At 37.8% G+C, this 21,494-nt stretch overlaps 1 protein-coding gene across 1 annotated transcript; it reads left to right on the top strand.

Annotated features, from left to right (window-relative positions):
- Positions 1-454: 454 nt before the first annotated feature.
- Positions 455-14,373, top strand: LOC131053812 (uncharacterized). The gene is made up of 5 exons (XM_057988460.2): positions 455-989; positions 11,996-12,105; positions 12,199-12,570; positions 12,702-13,611; positions 13,751-14,373. The coding sequence occupies exons 1-5, from the start codon at positions 749-751 to the stop codon at positions 13,825-13,827; spliced, it is 1,710 nt and encodes a 569-aa protein (XP_057844443.1). The 5' UTR covers positions 455-748; the 3' UTR covers positions 13,828-14,373.
- Positions 14,374-21,494: the final 7,121 nt, after the last annotated feature.

The following is a 21,494-nucleotide window of genomic DNA, read 5'->3' as shown; positions in this document are numbered from 1 at the left end:
TTTTTTGATTTCTTTAAAGTCATTAATTGAGAAATTGAATGAACAAAAAGTGAACAGTAATTGAAACATTGACATTATATGCTCTTCCCCTAGAACAAATGAAATATTAAAACAACATATAAACAAAAACAAAATAAACATAAAACAATAAAATAAAAATATGCATTTTCTCTCTTTGCTAATCCACTTCCCACTCAACATACACTAGCCATGACACTAGCCATGACAGATTCCATATCTAGTAAATGTCGCTGTAGATGGAAGAGAATGGTAATCCAATTCTTAACAAAGGTATCCCGAATTGCGCATGCAATATATTAAATCTACATCTTAAAAGAAACAAGAAGTAGAGAAAAAATTAAAAAAAATCCATTTTGTATGGCCACAAGATTTTTATTTGATTGTTCATTTTGAAAAGAAAAACCGGAAAAATAGTTAACCCCACGAGAGGGCCCTCTCATTTAAGAGAATAGATAGCCGAGAGAGGGAACAGAAGCCAAAACGATCACTCAAATCTTACAAATCACTTTACTTATTTGTTTGCTGGGTGTAAGTACTGTGCAAACTTCACAGCACTGAAGCTAAATATTAGCACAATTTATGGCTCACAATTTCATTTATACATAACCCATCGGGAGCAAACACGAGAGAACCCCAACATCCATGTGTTATTTTTCACAGATTTTCCAATGCCGAATCCTCAGATCTCTTATTGCCAGTTCTCTGCAAGGTGACATTCTCCTTTGGAATGGGAAAACCCAACGAGGGCTCCAATCCTGCAGGCAATGAGGATGGGGAGGAAATTCGGGAGTCATCTGGCTGTAGTTGCAATGCTTGTGCTTCAAGCATCTGCACAGGGAAGATACGGAAGTATGTGGTTGCATTGGTTCTCTCTCTGAACCTGTTGGCATTTGGGGTTTGGTCACTTCCAATATTTGGGAAGAATAATCGGACGTCTGCGGGACTTGCATCAGCAAATAATCTGCAAGGTGAGACGGATTAGCCCGTATGGAATAACACCCACTTGGGATTTGCTTTGAAAACTCTATTTTTAAAATTTTTTTTTTTAACAATGTGAGTAAACAAATGTGGAAGTATGTGAAGTAGCCCATTTCAACAATACCCTCTTGGGATATCCTTGGAGAAATCTGGTTTGTTTGTTACAATTTTGGCTAACAATCGAAGAAGTGGATTAAGTGGTCCATTTCGACAATAATCATTCAGGATTTGGTTGGAGAAATCTGATTTGTCTTTTGGAAATGGGTAGACTAAACACATTTCAACAAAGCTTTCTTGGGATTTTCGTCTGTTTTGTTCGTGATAATGTGGCTTTATAGGAAGTATGGGGAAGTGAGTAGACTAGCCAATTTCATTAATATCAAAAGAAGTGGATATACCGACCTATTTCAACAATACCCATTTGGGATTTGCTTTGAAGAAATGTAGTTCGAAGAAAAAAAATGAGTTGGAGGTACACTAACTCATTTCAATGATACCCACTTGGGACTTGCTCGGGAATATCTGGTTTGTTTGTAACAATGTGTCTCTATATAGAAAACGAGGACGTAGTAAATTATTTCATATCAATTATTCCCACTTGGGTTTAGCTTGGAAAAATCTGTTGTCTGCAACAACGTGGCTCTGTAAAGCTCAGAAAGAAGTGGGCGAACTCTTATTTTCTCACTCTTTTGTTGTTTGTAACCTGACTGTAGATCCACGATGTGTTATATGATATATCCCTTAGAAATTTATGACACTACCATGTTATAGGACGCACCCTGGGAAGCAGAGTATTTGTGGGTAGTGTGGTTAGTTAAACTTAATGGGTTTCTACAATGAAGCCCTTGGGCATTGCCTTTTAAATGTATACGAGCTTTATATTACTCAGTATTACCAGACCATAAACATTGAATACATTTGCTGATCTGCTATTCTGTGTCTGATCTGATTATGGCAACAATCAAGACTTTCATATTATGTTCCTTGTTAAGTGCGTCCTGGACATAGAATGGAGCAATGTAAAGCGCACAGACACTGTGTGCCTTTAACTCCCTCGTTTTAGTCTCTGCTTTGCTGGAGTCATGTTGCGTCTTTGTCTTCAGTTTGCTAGACTCATCTCGTTTTATCTTTTCAGACTGACTTTTAGATAAGAACATTGCATACATTGTCTCATTCGATGGATTAATCCCATCCCAAGTCAAGTTTGTTAGTTTCCTGAACATTTTACTTGGGCAGCTTTGGTTGTTTAGTTTGAAGGCCTGTATGGTTTTCAAGTCCTTAATTTGGGCTTGTTGGTAGGGGTTCTACCCCTTGACCCTGCTATGTGTTGTAATTGGAACCCCCCAAGGGGTGACACCTCTCAACCCTATTGAAGGCTCTGCCCCCAGACGCCTGCAACGAGTGCTCCTTCTCTGTCCTCCTACAGAGGGCTATACCCCTGCTTTGGTTTTAGAATGTAAAAAATAAAATTGTTTTGGGCCAATGTTTTCAATGGATGAAACTCATAAAAATAAAAATGACATTATAATGTGCGTTGAACTTGGTTTTTGATTTATGAATGAAGGAAAAACTACTTACGACTTTCGTAAATTCAGTTTCAGGTACGTATTGAAAGGCTATTTCCATATTTGTCTATATTTCAATCTAAGTCACTGAACTTGGTATTGGTTTAGGTTCGGGTTTGTGGGTTTGGTTCGAGGGTTTGGTCAGGTTTATTTTTGGGTTTGGGTCTGTTCACATAAAAACATATAAAAATAAAATATATATACATATTTGCAGCAGTAATTAAGTTCAAAATACCACATAGCATCATATAATAAACAAAACCTTGATAAAATAATAATATAAAAAATTAAAAATAATGTAACGATAATTAGGCAAACTCAAATGTCATGATATATATTAATATTAAAAATAATAGTCTAAGTGTCAACAATCAGCACTGATTAAACTTAAGTGTCATATGCGTTTTGAAAGATATCATCATCACAATCCATATTAGATAATGTAGGTATTGGTGGGAAGTGGTAGTATCCAAGTCAGTGTGCTCTGGCTTGATATCCTATTTCCTTGTGATCTCTTTCTTGTAGCCATTTGTTTGTGTGCACAAGATGGAATGCACGTGCACTAAGTCTTCTACTTTTTTTGAGTGCAGTTGGTTATATTTTACTGAGTGGATGAAGAAGCATGTGCTCCAAATCCTCTTAGATGTAGATGCACTAAGTTACTAACAACCTATTAAGACAATATTAGAGAGATAGAGTTATAAATACAAAATATAAAATTTGAAATTATAAATGAAACTTAAAAGATAAAATAAGTTTTTAATAAAACTTGCAAGGAAATTTTGATTACAAGAGTTTGTAGGTGCAGAATGATTGGCTATGGAAGTATCACTAATTGTGAGCATCAATCTTAAACTCATCGTAATGAGCATCGATACTAAAGTTATTGGAGTCAACAAAATCCATGAACTTGAGTCTAATTGCATTATGCATGTTAGGAGCAATGAAGAGTCTATGAAGAGTTTCCTTATACCCTTGGTTGACTTCAAGATTTCTATATGGGGCAATCCTTGTTGACATAGAGAGGATCTCAACACTATAATATTTGAGATTCAATGCAAAGGCAAGGAAATGTAGCAGGGTGGTTACTTTGTTCTGTCTTTCTTCAATAATTTTGTATAGTTGTTGTTTGAAGAAAGTTTCTTTAGGATCTTGCTCTTTTGCATCTACGATGACTTTCATTTTCTCAATCGAGTTAATATCATATCTCTCCAAACAATGCCTAACCATGCCGTTATAATGGATCATACTCAATATGGACTTTGCGAAACCAAGGAGATATTTGGTATGATCCCACCAAATGTTATTTAGAATCATCCACTTGATATTTGTTGGATTTGCAATGCTATATTGCCTCTATATAGACCAATTTTGACTAATGAGCATGTTAGAGAGTGCGTGTTGAAACCTCACAAGTCAGATTATGACAATTGTGTCGGAGGAAAAATGGGTCTGAACAACCTATTCAATAAAAATCAAAATAAAAAATTTAAAAAGAAAGATTCTTAACTTTTAAAGAAGAAAGCACAAATTTAATTTAAAAAATAAATTATTAAGATGAAACATATTTATTAAAATATTAATTTTTTTTTTTTTATTACTTCACTTATCTTCAACAACTCCAATTTTGAGAATGTTTTGAATATGCCTTGTGACATATAGTGGTGGGTGACAAACATTTGGATGCCTTTAGCTTTACTATAGTCTTGTTTGATTCCATCAAATTTGGTGCCAATATTTGTAGCATAAGGTTGAGAGAGTAGATTGTACAAGGTGTCCAAAAGATGTGTAACATTCCTTGTCTCGTAAACCAATTGCTCTACAGTTTTTGCCATTGTCTATTACGACTTGAATGGTATTTCAAGGCCCAACTTCTTCAATGGCTTGATAAAGAATGTTAGCAATAAATGTACTATCCTTCACCTCCCCCTCATAAATCAATTAGAATATTATCCTTTAAAAATGTTGTCCTTTTAGGGGATACAACAATAAATTCATCAATGGCTGATTTCTCGCATCCTTCCATCCATTGAAAACAATGGATACCTTTGTCTCAACCCAAGAATTTTTCATGGACTACAATCCCTTTGCATAGACACATTTCACGGTGTGTTGATTGGCAATCTCACGAGACTCATTGTTAAATGCCATTACAAATGGTCCCTTTGATCTCTTAGGTGTTGCAGATTGTTCTTTAGGGTGGCTTTCTACAGGTTGAAGATTAGATGGTGGTGGAGGGGGCTTCATTCCTTGAGATCCTTTTTGTAGCAACTGATGATCTGATTTATGAGTTGCTACATTATTTGTTTTGTTTGCTCATTAATATATGCTTTGACTTGCTTAATGGGGTGTGTACGTTATTTTTTCCTGGGAAAACTTTGATGCCCACCCTAAGGATGCCACACAAATATAACTGCCGCCACTTGGAATTGACTGTACCATATTGACATGTTTCCAAAGGGTGAATTTGGGTCTATTTTGAAGTGGGGTCGGCCCATGGAGGTTGAACTTGCTGCCATTGTAATCCCTATGGCAACAAGTTTGATAACCAACATATTTGAAACAAATGAAAACTAAAAAAATTATGTACAATCTAATTGAGTTAAAAAATTATATATGCTATTGAATCATAGAAGAAAAACAAAAAAACAAACCTCTTTTGCAAAATCTTTCTTTACAATCTCTTTCACAGCAACTGGGCTTTGCAGACATGTAGGAATAGCAAACCAATCACTTTGGAACTTTCATTGATCAATCTTCAACTCTACTCGCTTGATGGCAAGCAAGAATGAAAGTACAGCGAAAATGAATGACTTGTGTTTTGTATTTACAATGAGGTAAAGTATTTTGTATATGTCTTTCAAATGTTTTGGAAGGAGTTTCTTTAGAGCTAGGGACTTGTTAAAGTCAAAGTCAAATGTCTTAAACAATTTTCCCTTTTCAAATATATTAAAATGACCTAAATTTGCTTTGGGTATGTGAAAGTTGTTTTGGGCTAAGTTACAAGGTTCGAATTCAATTTCGACTTCGACGGCCATGAAATTCTGATAAAATTCGATAAGAGAAAAATTCGAAAAAAAAAATCGGATAAAATTCGTCTTATATAATTTTGTTCATTTTTTAAATATATGTATACTTCTAATAAATTCGACTAGCTGATGAAGCAGTTGCAGAGTGCGACCCAGCAGTTGCAGAGAATACCCACGAATCGCGACCCAGCAGTTGCAGATACAGAGAATACCTGTGACCCAGCAGTTGCAGTCTTGCAGATACAAAGACTAGCAGCGCTTTATAGAGAATCCGCCGAAAATCTTAAAAAAAAACCCTAAACGCTTTTCAGAAACCTAGAAAAACGCTTTTTAAATTTTAACTTTAATTAAAAAAAAAATTGATGTCATGGCCGGACAAATGTATGGCCGAATTTGAACGAATTTTTTGTAGAAGTTTGGAATTCGATAAAAATCGAGCTTCATCCTTGAAAATTGCTGATTTCTGTGACTTAGGTTTTGGGTACACGCAAGAGGAATCTAGAATCCAAAAAACACCCTCTACACACATCCTTGCCCTTCTTGAACCAGCATATTTGGAATGAATTGGACCTAGACCTAGCAGTTACTTGGAGTGAACTGGTAACTCAGATTGTAATGTTTGGAAAATTTGCCCAGTTTTTACCGAGTCAAATTTGAGTACGCCCAATTTAGGCCAAGTCCAAATTTTTGAACTATGCGTTTTATGAATATCTAAACTTAAATTTTGATGTCATGTATAGCTAAACTTGTAAAAACTTTAGTTCCTATCTATTTGTTTATCTATCTATCTATCTGTTGGAGAATTTTAGTTACCTTTCTTTAGTTATTGAAGTGAGTTGGACCTATGTGGACCTATGAGAGGTTGCAGGGCGTGATGCTCTGAGTGCTCCAATGATTGGAGTATTGATCTCCACTTGACATAGGTTGCTGATCTGTATGATGCCAGCACGTTTCAGAATTTTTAGTCATGTCTAATCTTGATATTAATGAGTGTGAATACCTAAAGGGTACTTCCTACTTTACATCTTACAAGTATAGATTGCAAATGTTATTGGAGAAAGTTCATCTGTGGTTTTTTGTAGAAATTAAGGTTGCACCTCCTACCAATTGTGTTTAGTTGGCATGAACATAACAAAAAGCTGGCCAAGGCAAAGTGAATCATCCTAGATTCAGCGAAGGATCATTTGATCTCTCACATCGAGGGGAAGAAAACAAAAGAGATTTATGATGTTTTGATCACTTTGTATCAGCATGTGAACATTTTTCTCAAGAGTCACTTAAGAACAAGCTTAGTGCCACACACATTAGTGATACAAACATAGCGGCCAACTACTTTGAAGATTACTGAACTTTGAGAGCAACTTGCTATAATGTGTTGAAGGTGGATGATGATGAGGTGTTGGCTATGGTTCTAAACGGGTTCTCCTCATACACATTGGTAGGATGATGATCACTTTTGAGAAGTTTTGGGATGATTTTATCCAGAAGGAGACCAAATAGAGACTATTTTAGCCGAAGTCGAAGAGAATTGAAATTGTGCCCTCACTATGAAGACGAAGAAAGGTGGTAAGAAAGGAGGAAGAGAGAAGGTTTAGAAAGGAAAGGAGGATGACTCAAATTCTTCTCAATTGGGGAAGGAAGACTAGAGTCATATAAAGTGTTTCAAATAGACAGTGGTAGGATGATGATCACTTTGAGAAGTTTTGGGGTGGTTTTATCCAAAAGGAGACTGAATTAGAGGTTATTCAGCCAAAGTGGAAGAGAATTGAAATTGTGCCCTCACTACGAAGATGAAGAAAGGTGGTGAGAAAGGAGGAAGAGGGAGGGGTTAGAAGAGGACTCAAATTCTTCTCAAAATGGGAAGGAAGACTTGAGTCATATAAAGTGTTTCAAATGCCACACGAATAGTCACTATTCTCCTCAATGCCACAAGAAGAAGGGGAAGGGCAAGCAACAACAACAATAGAAGCAAGTTGGTGTAAAAGCTTCAATGGTGGATAAGCTTTCATTGAGGCTCAAAAATTCTTTCTCCATGGTGTCATGTCTATCCATTAACAACATTTCTAGTGTAGGATGGTATGTGGACAATGGAGCATCAGTACATGTCTTCAAATAAGAAGGCTTTCAATAAACTCCAAGAGTAGAAGGTAGGTATACAGGTGGCGCTTGGTGATAATGTTACATATCTTGTTATAGGTATATGATCTATTTTCTTCCATGTGCCTTTAGGCAATGTTGTTGAACTCTTTGATGTCCTATATGTTACTGGGTTAACTAAGAAACTACTTTAAGTGTTAGCCATGATAGATCTTAAGTGTGGTTGAATTTGATAACAAAGTCATTATCAGAGATTGCAGCCATGATCTTGTTTGAGGGAATGTGAGAGGGTGGACTTTATAGATTGATTTTTAATCTGATCAATAAGAAGGCTTTCAACTTAATTCTGGAGAAAAAGGTAGGTATATGAGCTCTAATGATTTGTTTCCTTCCACATGCCTTAAGGTGATATTCTTGAACTCCATGATGTCCTTGATTTTCCCAGTTTAACTAAAAACCCTACTCTTAGAGTCAACCATTACAGAGCTTAAGTGTGTGGCCGAGTTTGATGATCAACAAGTCGTTATTAGAGATTGCAGCCAGGATCTTGGTTGAGTATTGACTAGAGGTATGTGAGAGGGTAGCCTTTATAAGTTGATTGCTAATTTGATTAAACGTGGAGCCTTGATACATGATAGTGAATGTTGTACCAAATTGGGTACAAGAGACTTGGTTACTCATGCTATGGAGCGTTACCTCTCTTGAAGGATGTGGTATAGGGATTGCCTGACATCAAGATAGAAAAGACAAAATTGTTTAAGTGATGCGCACTCAGCAAACATGCTAAGACTACGTTCTCGAGCAGTGATCCTAGATCGAGAGGATTCTTAATCTGATTTATTTGGTTGTGTGCATGTTAGGACCCGAAGGCAACTGAGAGGGGGGGAGGGGGGGTGAATTAGTTGTCAATTAATTTCAACCCAAATATAACTTAATCAAACTTGATACTTAATATCGGTAAAGCAAACTTAATGCCGGTTGACAGATTAGCAGTTAATATTAATACCGATGAAACTCAATGCATAAAACAAAAAGAGAAACAACATCCACAACACATAACACAAAGATTTGTACTTGGAAACCTTGTAAGGGGAAAAACCACGGTGGGAAACCTTACCCACAATCAAATGATACTACTGCAGATAGTATGTGTATACAAATGGGATCTGTACATGCAGAAAGGCCAACCGCCTAGAGCTCACTGCTCAATCACAAAATAAGAGTCACACTGACTACAATTGGATGGTTAAATCCAATGATAATGTACTGCTCAAAGTAGCATCTCCAATGTTGGATTCAGTACCGGTTAAGCTCTGATAATCACCTTCAAACCTTCCTTGAACCTTCTCTATGGTCTACTCATATGATCTTCAATATTCGCACATACCATGTTACAAAATCTTACACCATATATCGTTATCTTCCTTCTCCTTACTTACATCATCTCACAAATGAGATCTTACATATATACCAAAGCCTAAGACCAAATGTGTAGGTTTGCTTACCAAGAATATTACAATTAAACCAATTACAAATAAGTCAAGATGCGATGCATCATGTCGCCTCAATACATTTACAACAATATCTAATTAATTAAATCATCTCCATAACGTGCCGTGCTGATCTGGAATAGATAATGCATGCCGGTTCATAACCTAGACCAATTTGCCGGTAATAGCAAATATGTCAACCCGTTTAGACCAATAACCAGAATACCAAAACGAAGTGTCCAAATCATGTCTTCGACATAACCAAGTGATCTCCAGATGATAACAAGTCATCTTCAATGCCGGTGAACAATATAACTTGCCAGTGAGTGATATACCGGTGACTGTGCATAAGTCACTGAACTTGCCGGTGAACATAATGTGCCGGTTCAACATAACCAAAGATCTCCAGAAGGATAAGTGTTGACATCAATGACAAAACCAATGCAGCACATCCATAATACCAACAGTGCAGACCTATGCTAGCAAGTTCATTGATGGGAAACCTTTACCATAATTCATCAAGAAAATTGGATTTACTTAATGAAGGCCAAATATGAGGCCTTTGAAAATTTCCTAGACTTCAAAGCTATTGTGGAGAATCAGATGGGAAGGAAGATTAAGGTTTTGAGGTTTGATAATCGAATAAGTGTACCTCCAAGGACTTGATGCTTTTTGCAGAGATCTAAGGATCAGGAGGGAGTTGGTTGTCTTACAACCTGTAGTAGAATGTGGTTGTAGAGAGGAAGAACATTTCCATTAGAGAGACAACAAAATCCATTATTCACAATCTAGATTTAGCCATGTTTCCTTGGGCAGAGGGTGTGCTCATAGGTTGTTGAAGGATGAGACTGTAGAGGGAGCTTTCATAAGAGAGGAACTTGACGTTTCTCATTTTTGAGTGTTTGGGAGTCTTGTCTACATTCATGTTGCATAGGAGAAGGTGGTGAAGCTTGAACTCTCTAGTTTGAAGGGTGTGATTGCGGGATAGAGTGAGTTCCCCAAGGCATGCAAATGCAAGTTCTATTATTTTTCATCACAATGAAAGACAGTAATGATCCAAAACATGAAGGTTACCGCCTTACAGATAGATAATCTATTGAACAACAGCTTGGGTTGACTGTGTACCCTCTGTCGGACTAATTTTTCTATCCTTTCAATGAATCTGAAATTTGAATTGACTTGCAGTTAGATTGTGATGTTCATCTTTGATCTCGAAGTAATATAAAAATTGATTTCTGTAAAGACTTGAATAAGTTACTAGTTTTGAAAATGACAAGAGGATGACAAAAGAGCTGGAGAGCCCTTGGTGTTTGCCATGGACTCTCCATGTATTGCTATCCTCATTTATCATTCTTTCAGTTGTTTCAGATGTTAAGTTGATTTCTCATTGTTATGTACTTAAATAATGATTTGATGTATATTGTATCTAAACACGTGTGATTGATATTTAAAGAGGTTGAGCTTTGGTGTTGGTGTTAAGATTAAATGCAGCTGTATAATATAGGCTTATTTGTTAGTTGGGCTTCTGATCTCAGCTTCAGTGGAATTCTTTTCTGTCTGGGATGTCTTTATCTCATTTGGTGGCCTTGTGGCATTGAAATACGAGTTTGGTAGACTAAGGATAGAAATTTATTGGAACTCCATATTTCCTGTAAATCCATAAATGAAAAAGAATCTATTTTTTGTTGATTTTTGTGTCAAGAAATCTGAAGGTCCATGGTTTTTCTTGCATGGAAACACAAGTATTTTCTTCGGCTAATTTTTAAGGGTATTTGGTGCTGGATAACTATGCTGTTTTCCTATTCTGCTTTCTAAGCTTAGCTATGAGCTATTAGGTCACATGAAATTCAGTATTTTAAAATGGAAGGATGACGTACACTAGCAAAGCAATTCTTAATATTGTCACTGCGTGATGGTATGGGAAGATGGTTGTCAGTGTGTGATATCTGAATGTGATAACTATGACCAACTTTCTCAATCTAATACATCTCTTATGAACTTGTGATTATGGACATTCCTACCCTGTCTGTGTTGATTGCAGTCGGCTCTTTTTTTATCTCAATGCAATATAGCTGTTGGGAACTAGTTTATTACATTAATACTGTCTTTGGGATTGTGATTAGTAAATGGACATAAATACACCTGAGGGCTGTTGTAGATGATGACTTTGAGGTCTATTAATATTATTGTATCTGGATTAGAACTCCTCTTGCTCGGCCTTTACTCTTTCATGCATTTGGCAAGATAGAAAATTATTGTTTAAAATTCGTGGCAAAAATTTATGCTTCTCTTGCTTTCAGTGCATGAAATCGGGTACAGCATCTTAATACATATACAACGTTGGATACAATCATACAAGTATCACAAATACCCAATACACCCTGAAATGAAATTGGTATTTATCAGCATTTAACACGCTATATTTCAAAGTGTGCAGAACACAATGCAAAACATTTATGAATATGCATATACAAATTTTCTTGCAATGTTTAGATTCTAGAACATTTTTTTGTATGTTTTTGCATTTTTATATTAATTTTTAATAAAGTTATAATCTCAACTGAATATGGCTACCAATGGCCTGGCATTGTATTGAGATGTATCAGATAGAGTCTGATATGGGTTTGTATTGGGATGTGTGGATGGTGTATCTGGTTCTTACCTTATCTAGATCCATATCAGATATGTGGATCTGGGCAAGGTGGAAAAATAATCCAACTTTTTTTTTTCATTCATTTATTTCTATTCACTATCAAATTATTTTATATATAAACTCATATTAGTGTTTTGTCTATTGTTTTTCGGTTTCCTATAGCTCAAATACAAGCAAGCTTTAGGCTCCAGAAATCATTATCTGCTGTCAATGCTAATGTTCCAAAGTTGGAAGGTGCCATATCGGAGGAAGTAGGTGTTCCCTTCACAAAGGTATGATTAACACATTTACTTTCCATTGATGAGATTCATTTGATCAATCTCCAAGTTCAAGTCACTTAGATTTAAATTTTGCTGAATATGTAGGTTGCAGTGACATCGATAGAGCCATTAAATGCTACAAACTCGACTGAGGTTATATTTGACATTCTTCCAGATCCAGAGAACACAAATATTTCATCATATGGCCTTTTTTGGTTAAGAGAAACATTCATTGCTCTGTTATCAGGGAGTTATAATCTTTCTTTGAAATCGGAAGCTTTTGGAGATGCTTCTTTTTTTGAACTGTTGAAGTTTCCTGGAGGAATTACAGTTGTGCCTAAACAGAAAGTTTTTCCTTTGCAACGAAACCCAGTTCTCCTTAATTTTACATTACACAGCACAATTGCCCAAGTTGTTCAAAATCTAGATCAGCTAAGAAAGCAGTTGAGCATTTATTTACGAGTCCGGCCCAACGAGGTTGGTCACTGATGTTTCCCTTATCAAGTATTTGTTTTTCCTGCTGGAAAATCCTGCAGTTTTGTAGTGGTTTAAAATGCCTATGAATGTATTTCCAATCACTATTATTTGTTTTGTGCCTGTCAATGCAGAATGTGTTTGTTCAGTTAACAAATCTGCAAGGGTCAACTGTGAATCCCCCAGTTATAGTTGAGACATTTATTGTGTCAGTGGTGGGGAAGAAGGCTCTACCAACTCCAAGACTAAGGCAGTTGGCTCATGAAATCAATCCGTCAAGTAACCTGGGACTTAATCACACTCTTTTTGGCAAAGTAAAGCAGATTCAGTTGTCATCATATCTGAGATACCCTTCAAGTCCTCCACCTTATCATCTTTTTAGTCCAGTCTCATCACCTTCAGAAAGTACATTTATTAGTCCAACACATTCCACACCTCCCTCTTATGACCAACATGTTATTGCTCCATCTCCTAACAATGCAGTTCCAGCACCAGTTTCCCACCACCATGCTGATTCTCCCTGCTACCGGCATGGCTTAATTCCATATCATCACCATGTATTTGCACCCTCTTCTTATCATTCACATAATCATTGTAACCTACATCATGCTTCAAACCCTGTTAAATGTAGGCATAGAGGGCATGCTCCGATCTCTGGGTTGAATGGAGAAGCACCTTCACCCTCACCTAGCATGGCTAAGCCTTTTGGGCACCACCATCATAGAACAGTAGCTTCTGCACCCCATGTTATAACTTCTGTTCCTCCTGCCTTCTCTCCACAGGACGGCCTTTCTCCTCAAGCTCGGCACCTGGGTGGTCACTCTTTTGCTTCAGCTTCACCTGCTCCATCTCCTTTACCATACTACTCTGTTCCTAAAAGTGCTCCACCTGCTTCAAGTGGCATGGTTTCATCACCTAAATCTCCACATCTCTCTCCAGAAGGGTTATCTCATTCTCCATCTCCGCAAAAGACTAGGATGTCTCACCCAGATCTGCCAGAAAAGATTTCCCCTGCTCCGGCTTTCTCAGATGTTTCATATTCATGTGAGTTTGCTATGACTTGGTATTCAGATTCTGTGAACTGTGTTTCCTTGAAAGTTGATAGTTTAGGATGTTAACGTTTGAATGCATTGACTATGGTTCCTTTTGCAAGCTCTGAAGGTTTTTGCCCACTCTTTTGCAGCCTATTGTGTAGGTCCTACTCAGTTGATCATCAGATCACTGATTTTGGCGGGAACTGTTTTATCTGTGTTGGTTTGAAGAAAGACAGTGGAACCTTAAGTTGATGATGCAGCCAGCTTAATTATATTATTTGACATCAAGTGATTGTGTTCTTGTAATTCTCCTTTAATTTCATCAGAAATAATATTTCTAGCAGGCTTCCGGCTCCAAGGATGCTATCCAACTTGCTATGTTTTAACAGTAATGCTTGTTAGGACAGTTTTGAGTTTTCTCGTCCTGTGAATTCTGAGGACAAGACTCTGAAGTACGGAAAATTCAGTATTATTATCAAAGCTCTAGACTAGCAAATCAAGCTTGATTAAAGGCAGAAAGGTTTTAAGACCAAGTGGGATATGCTATGTGATTTATTATGTAAGGGCATATCTATCTGTATATAAAGTGCTGCTTGTTTACACAAAATATGTAAGCAAGTGTATCTTCTGGTCAAAGCTGCAAAGGTGGCAGGCCACTCGTCACACGTATTTCCAATAATATATGTTTTATGTTGAACTATGAAAAACCCATGCAGGGTTTGGTTTCATGAAAGGTTCTCTTGCTTGAAAGTAAAGCATAGACTTTTTTACATTAACTTAGAACACAAAGCGGTCTTTTTCTTAGTCCTAATTTATATGCTGCTCAACCGTCCATTTCAAATGGTCAGAATTCACCACTCTGTTCTTAGATCCCTTGTTTTTGCAGAAAATAAGTGTAAATGTTATTGATTTCTAACAGGGCAAATGTTGTGCTTCACAATATAGTACAACCTTCTAGCCTATGCCCTTGGTGGGCTTTTCGTATGGCTGTCTAATTGCTGTAATTGTTGTAACAGATGCCAGCCACCATTACACATCTCAAGAAGTGTTCACACCACAGATAGAAATAACCCTTGCAACACAATATTAACTTATGCAAGAAACAATTTCAAGATGTTGAGATGATAATTTACAATTTCATATCGAGATAAAGAGTAAAATGGGTAAAGTAGATATATTTTATTCAATTTAACAATTCAGAGTGATCTGTCCAAACCTTTGTTAGTTGGGATTTCCAGCCTGGCTGGATTTGGGGCATTGGGCTGGTCTTAGCAAAATTTCAAACGTATAATGGTAGTTGCAGACAGGCATGATGAGAGGATATGACAAAAGCAATAGCTGTAATCTCTTTTCGGTCTTCTGGATCTTCAAATTCTTTATTTCAATAAGATCGAGTTGTGCCCACTCTATCTTTTGGCATGGCATTGATCTTCTGATGTGATTTGTCCTGTTGTATGCATGGCTACGACCAATTAGAAAATTACGAGTACCGACAACATTCCAATAGAATGGAATAAAGCAAACGCTCTGGATGATACTCGGAGGGGCTAATATGAGAGATTTATTAGAGTCCAGTAAATATGCTTTTGGAATTGTCTTATATTTTGGTGCACAACCTTCCAAATGTTTATGATCATGTCTGTGTCATCTCTTTTACATACAGCGAGATGTTCTTAAGCTTAGACAACCCAATTATTGACATGCTTTTTGGATGTATCGATCTGATTCGATTCTTTTGGCATATTCATTGACTTTGTATTTTAATTGAGAATTCTATTATCCTATAGTCCTCAAAATTTTATTAGCGATGTGTCTAGGACTTGAGCCTCCTTGGATTAGATTGCACCTACTACTTTGTCCCTTGAATAGGATTGTGGGTGCAACTCCATGTTTAAAATTTAAAATTCTAGCTAGAAATTCTAGGACATGTTTTTGTTTTGTTTTGTTTAGGGTGAAGTCCATCGAAGAATTTACTCAATATCTTCAGTATTGTCAAGTAGAGGAGCTAGATGAGTCGTCTAAGTATTAGATGAACAGGTGTAATGTTTTGCTCAGATGAATTTTTGGATTTAATTGTGTTAAATTTTTTCATCAACGTTTCAGATCATTAGGATGAGGCCTAATGTTATATATATATATCATTAAATGATTTGCTTGGAGAATAACTTAGGCTATTGCTCACTTGGAATATGAAAATAGATTCCAAATATTTTCTACAAAACAAATGACCTTCACATATAACTAATTGACAATGTTCATTTCATTGATAATCAACGACAATCGATATAAATTTATATTTTGGTTTGTTCTATTTGAAGATAATTTCTTCTCATGATTGCTCTTGCGATAGAGAGATATTTGAGATATGGGACTAGGTTGTTGATGGAGCAAAAATAACTATCTTATGAAATTAAGAGTATTGGATAGAATAGCTATTATGATCTTTTGGAATTTAATTTGACTTTGTGATCTTGTATAAAGCAAAACCTAATCCTTTTTGTGAATATTGTATTTTGCTCTTTTATTAAATAAAATTAAATAGGATATGTTCATAAAAACCTAATCCTTGCCACTTACAATAAGTGTTTACTACATGGATGGTACTAAAATAGAACATGGGGGAAGCTATAATAGGGTTGAAGTACCTTTGATAAAGTTTTGGGATCTGATAGGTTTGTTAGTGATTAACATTGAGATATTTTAAATGATACTTATTCTTACCAAGGTAACATGCACAAACGGAGATCAAAACAAAAAATGGCTCTCCCGCTTCTCCCCAACAACTCTCTCACCTCCCTCCATTTGAATGCTGTTGTCGGTGCCTCTGGTTCGACGGTGGTTTTTGCTTCTACGGTGTTATTTGCTATGGATGTCTATGACGTTCCCTCGTCTTTTGACTTCCCCCCCTCTTCCCACTTGCGTGGGGGCTTCTGCTCCTATGATTCACGGTCTGTTTGATGTTGCTGCTACTGCTTGGTCTGATGCTCCTCAGGTGGTTGTTGCTGCAGCTCCCCATGTTCCCCATGGGGATTTGCCTGGTGCAACACCCACTCCCCTCAGTTCTCTGGCTGTGGGTCTTGTTGCTGTCGGCTCTTTGGCTCTTGGGGATGCGGCTTTGCCGATTGCTATTGATGCTGTTGGTTCTTTGCTCAAACTTGCTGGCAAGCGTAGTTTTGCTCGTGTGGCTAGATCTTCCACCCAACCCTCAAAGGGGGTTCGTCCTTTTCCCTGTGCTAAATCCTCCCTAGTGGTGGTTTGTGGACAGGATGTCGTGGACAACATTGGGTTCTACCAACGCTGTGCTCTGGTGTGTAGATTCTCTGGGCTCTGGCCTTCTCTACCAGACCTTCATCGCTGGGTGACTCTTGGCGGACTTTGGTTGCTCACAATATTGAGCTTTTCCTCGGTGCTAAAGGCTTTTTTGTCGCTTCCTTCACATCTTCTGCTGATCGGGATTTGGTTTTGGGCATGCTGTGGGCTTGGGGAGTGCACTCCCTCTCGGTTAAGCTTTGGACAACTTCTTTTAACCCTCTCATTGAACCACTTAATGTGCGTCCAGTTTGGGTTCGACTCATCAATCTCCCTCTTCATTTTTGGGAGCACTTTTGTTATGAGGCTATTGGTAACTCTATTGGCCATTTCTTGAAGGTTGATGATGCTACGTCCTCAATGGACCACACTACCTTTGCCCGCATTCTTGTGGACATTGACATCTCATCTCCTCTCCCGAGAGATGTGGTTCTTATGGTGGGGGATAGGCCTTGGTCACAACTGCTGAATTTTGAAGGCCTCCCCTTCTGCTATAGGAGATGCTTCTCTATGGGTCATCTTGCTTCGGATTGCTCTATTTCACGTCACAAAGGTGTTTCTACCTAGTGGAAGAATGCTACTGTTGATCACTTAACAGTCAATGCTTTTGACTCTGCGTCTGTTGGCTCCTCTCATGAAGATGATGTCGATGTCGTGCCCCTCATGGCTATTGATGCTCCTGTTGCTCCTTTTGAGGCTTCATCCCCTGAGATCCCCACTTCTGCAACCACGATCCCCTGCTGTTGGATCTGCTTCTGTTGTTGTTGTTTCATCACAGCTTGCTGGTGTTTTGTTGTAGCACTCTATTGGCAACACTGTTTGTAACCATGCGAGGTTCCTTCCAATTGATCTCTCTTTTGATAGACCTAATGACAACATCGGCTGGATTGTGGTTGCTTGTAGGCGAAAAGGGAAGTCTTCTCCCCTGCCCCAAACCCCAACAAGGGGGGGTTTGGGTGGTTCTACCCCCCTCGAGTGGGGTCTTTTTTGTTCTATGGTTGGATAGGTTTTCTTGCCTGTCTGACTATGTTTGTTTCTAACTGCCTTTGGGGTGTTGTTCTTTTTGCCAACATCATCTCTATTGATGTTGCTTGTTGTCTGTTGATAGTTTTTGACTATGTTAAGGGTCAACGCCCTAGTTAACACTGCTTTACTAATAAAAAACATTGAGATATTTTGAGTAGAGTAATGATATATATCAAAATAATAAAACTCAAATTAATGTACATGTAGAAATAGAAAAATTGAAAGTAAATTTAAAATCACAGTGAAAGCATCAACCCAAGATAACATAAAATAATAGTTTTGTTTTTGGTAAGTGCTATCCTTGACGTGGATAGCTCCCTATATTGATTTCAAAAAAGATTACATACAAAATATTACACACCATGCCTCTCCAGGGCACACACACCAAACCTCTCTAATCCACACAACTATCTTATAACATGACCGAAACATATCTACTATCCTAATATCAATACACCGAAATAGCAGATACAAAGATAATTTACATAAGGTAATGCAAAAGCTGTGACATCAGTTCACCAAGCCTGAACAGGGAGTCGGAGGATTCTTCTGTTAACCACCACTCATCATCACTCTTGAGCTGCTTGAACTCTGTTAAATCCTCGTTCCTCACCCCATTTTGAATATCGACCAAGCATCTTCAACAAATCTTCTCTTCCTCCTCTTTTCTGCCTTTCTCTCCTTTTCCTCCTTATCTTCTGAGTCGGGTTCATCTAAAGCTTCCCCTCCCTGCTCATCAAACTCTTCCTGGAGATCTTCCATCTCCGAATCTTCTTTCAAGTTTGAAGAATAGTATGTTGCTAGGCTAAAATATACCTGCAAAATGCTTTCCTTCGTGCCATCTTGTAGTTCCACTAGGGCATCGACAATTGCATCCCCATTCATTGATTTCGCAAAGCCCCCAATTAATTCTAAACATCTCTCCTTCGACTCCAAGACATCCACCACGGGAGTTAGCACTACCTTATAAATGAATCCATCGCACCAGTGCCTCTCCAAGTTGAGTGATATGTCTACCATCTCCAGGATAACCATATAAATGTCCTCCTTTGTATTGAACAAATCCAAACATTGTCTTTCAACCAACTCTTCACAGTTCATACAACTCATAGCAACAAACGACGCCATCCTGGAATTATATCTGAAACCCTTCCTCCCTTAATTCTCTGTTTCCCTTTCACTACTGATTCAGACTACATTGTAATTCCTTTGATCTATGTGGAGGTCTTTAAATCTATTTGGGCATCAAGCAAATCTAAACTCTCTGTCCAATGCTTTGCGATTTTGATCTAAATATTTACTACTTTGATTGCAATCTCCTCCTGTCGTCAGTTACATGACAAATTCCTCCTGCAACTCTGTAAAGACATGTCGTCTTAAAAGACTTATTAATCTCAGAAAACGTGGCTTAAGGATTCAATCCTCCCTTCCATAAACAAAGCATGCCAAACGAACACCTACTCCTACCACTTGCAAAGATAGGGATAGTACTTCACCCTGTTCCTTCACGGGGAAGAGCAAACCTATCATTTAGAATAGTCTTTTCGAGCGCCTCCGAAATATCTTGAAGACTAATCATTTTCCAGGTCTCCTCGGTTTTGACTTCCATATTGGCCAAAAGATCTGCCACTTTATTACCTTCTCCGAGGGTGTGAACTAGGCCGTATTCCCTGATTTTTTTCTATCAGACAATCAATTTTAGGAAGTCATCTATATAGCTTCTAGTTGTTGAACTTCCGCTTTATCACCCCATTAATGACAATCTGAGAATCCCCTTCTACGATCACTTTAGAAAGTCCTTTGTCTGCACATAATTCCAATCCTGCCTCCAAAGCTCTAATTTCTGCTTCATTGTTGGTATTCTCCCCAAGATTACCATGGACACCTTGTAAGAAACACCCTTCCTCATTCCTTATGATAGCTCCAAACCCAACCTTTTTGGGATTGCCTTTATTAGCACCATCAAAATTGAGTTTGATCCATCCCTTTTCGGGCACCTTCCATCTAACCTTATGCTTGTCCACCTTCTTGTCCCTCATCTGCATCTGTCCCGTCTCTTTGAATGACCATTTAGATTCCATCACCTTGTCCCAATTCGTGAACCTTCTAACTTGTTTTATCTTTAGATTGCAACTAATTACTTCTTCTATGGCTTCTTTAATCTTGATTAATAATTTGTCCTTGGGTAGAATGCATTCCTTTAAAATTCTTCTATTCCTTTCTTTCCACACATGCCATACTAGCAAAGCCGAACCTACTAACCAAACATCCCCCCACTTGGAATTAAAACATTTGGGCCATGAGCTAAGGAAATCCTTCATCTCTTCATTCCTAACAATTTTCAGTTCAACCATATCGAACAACCATTCCCAACATGAGCTTGCCATCAAGCATGTATACAACAAATGATTGACTGATTCCTCATCCTGCATACACATGACACACCAACTTGGTCTGACGATACCTATTGTTTTTAACCTATTCCCTGTCAACACTTTGCCGTGTAAAGCAATCCATAAAAAGACACCCGCCTTGGGTAAATTTCTGCTATGCCAACACAGTTTGTATGGCCAACACGGGTTCCTCAACTTGCTCCTTTGCACTTCCTATCCCCACTTAACTTTGTATTCTCCTGATTTAGAGGCACACCACGAGAGTGAGTCCTCTGCCACTGTACAAAACACCGGCCTTTGTTTCAATAAAGAGTCCAGTTTGGCACAAAGCTCTAAGTTTCCTAAATTTATGTTCTTCCACCTAACTCTGTCTCCCTCCTGACCACGCCTAGGTACTATTTAATTGATTACCTTTTCCCCAACACTCTCTTGAACTTGTGAAATCCAATTGTGATCTTCGAACAATTCTACCAAGGGTCTTTCAACCCCCAAGAATCATACCAAAAATTTGCTTTTCTTCCATTCCCTATCTGCCAAGATAAGTGGTTAGTGATGAGATTTCTGCCTTCCCAAAGAAAATTCCAAACTGTTGATCCTTTCTCAGCATTTGCAACCATAAAGATTTTGTCAGCATCCTCAGAGTCCAACTATTTGCTTCTCATAACTTTGCACCATAGTCTCTCTGGATGCTTGTACATCATCCAGGATAATTTGGCTCCTAGGGCTATATTTTGAAGACCCATTTTCCTGAGCCCCACCCCTCCATCCTCCTTGGAGAGACAAGCAGTGTCTTAATTGATAAGAGGGATTTTTCTCTCCTCCTTCGCTCCTTCCCAAATGAATTTCTTTAGCAGTCCATCAAACTTGCTGCAAGCATTGCTCGACATCTTGAAACAAGTCATGTTGTATATTGGAATTGCCGATAGAATTGACCTAATCATCTGAATCCTACTCACTTGCGAAAGCCATATGTTCTTCCACAACACAGATTTTGCTTTACATTTATTGATAACTTCCTCCCAAATTTGAGTTTGCCTTGCTCCTGCATTAATGGGAATCCCTAGGTATTTAAGTGGAAATAATCCGGTCTAAAAATTCCAACTTATTTGCAATCTTGGCTTGTAGCTATTTGCTTGTGTTCAGGAAATAAATATGAGATTTCTCC

The sequence above is a fragment of the Cryptomeria japonica genome, chromosome 7, assembly GCF_030272615.1.
Source record: "Cryptomeria japonica chromosome 7, Sugi_1.0, whole genome shotgun sequence".
In the NCBI taxonomy this organism is placed as follows: domain Eukaryota; kingdom Viridiplantae; phylum Streptophyta; class Pinopsida; order Cupressales; family Cupressaceae; genus Cryptomeria; species Cryptomeria japonica.
The sequence above is the reverse complement of the archived record's forward strand: the minus strand, read 5'-3'. Positions and strand labels throughout refer to the sequence as shown.

Coding starts and splice junctions, on each gene's coding strand:
- LOC131053812 (XM_057988460.2), top strand. CDS start 749: ATGGGAAAACCCAACGAGGGCTCCAATCCTGCAGGCAATGAGGATGGG. Junction 990..11,995: donor ATCAGCAAATAATCTGCAAG/GTGAGACGGATT, acceptor GGTTTCCTATAG/CTCAAATACAAGCAAGCTTT. Junction 12,571..12,701: donor TACGAGTCCGGCCCAACGAG/GTTGGTCACTGA, acceptor CTGTCAATGCAG/AATGTGTTTGTTCAGTTAAC.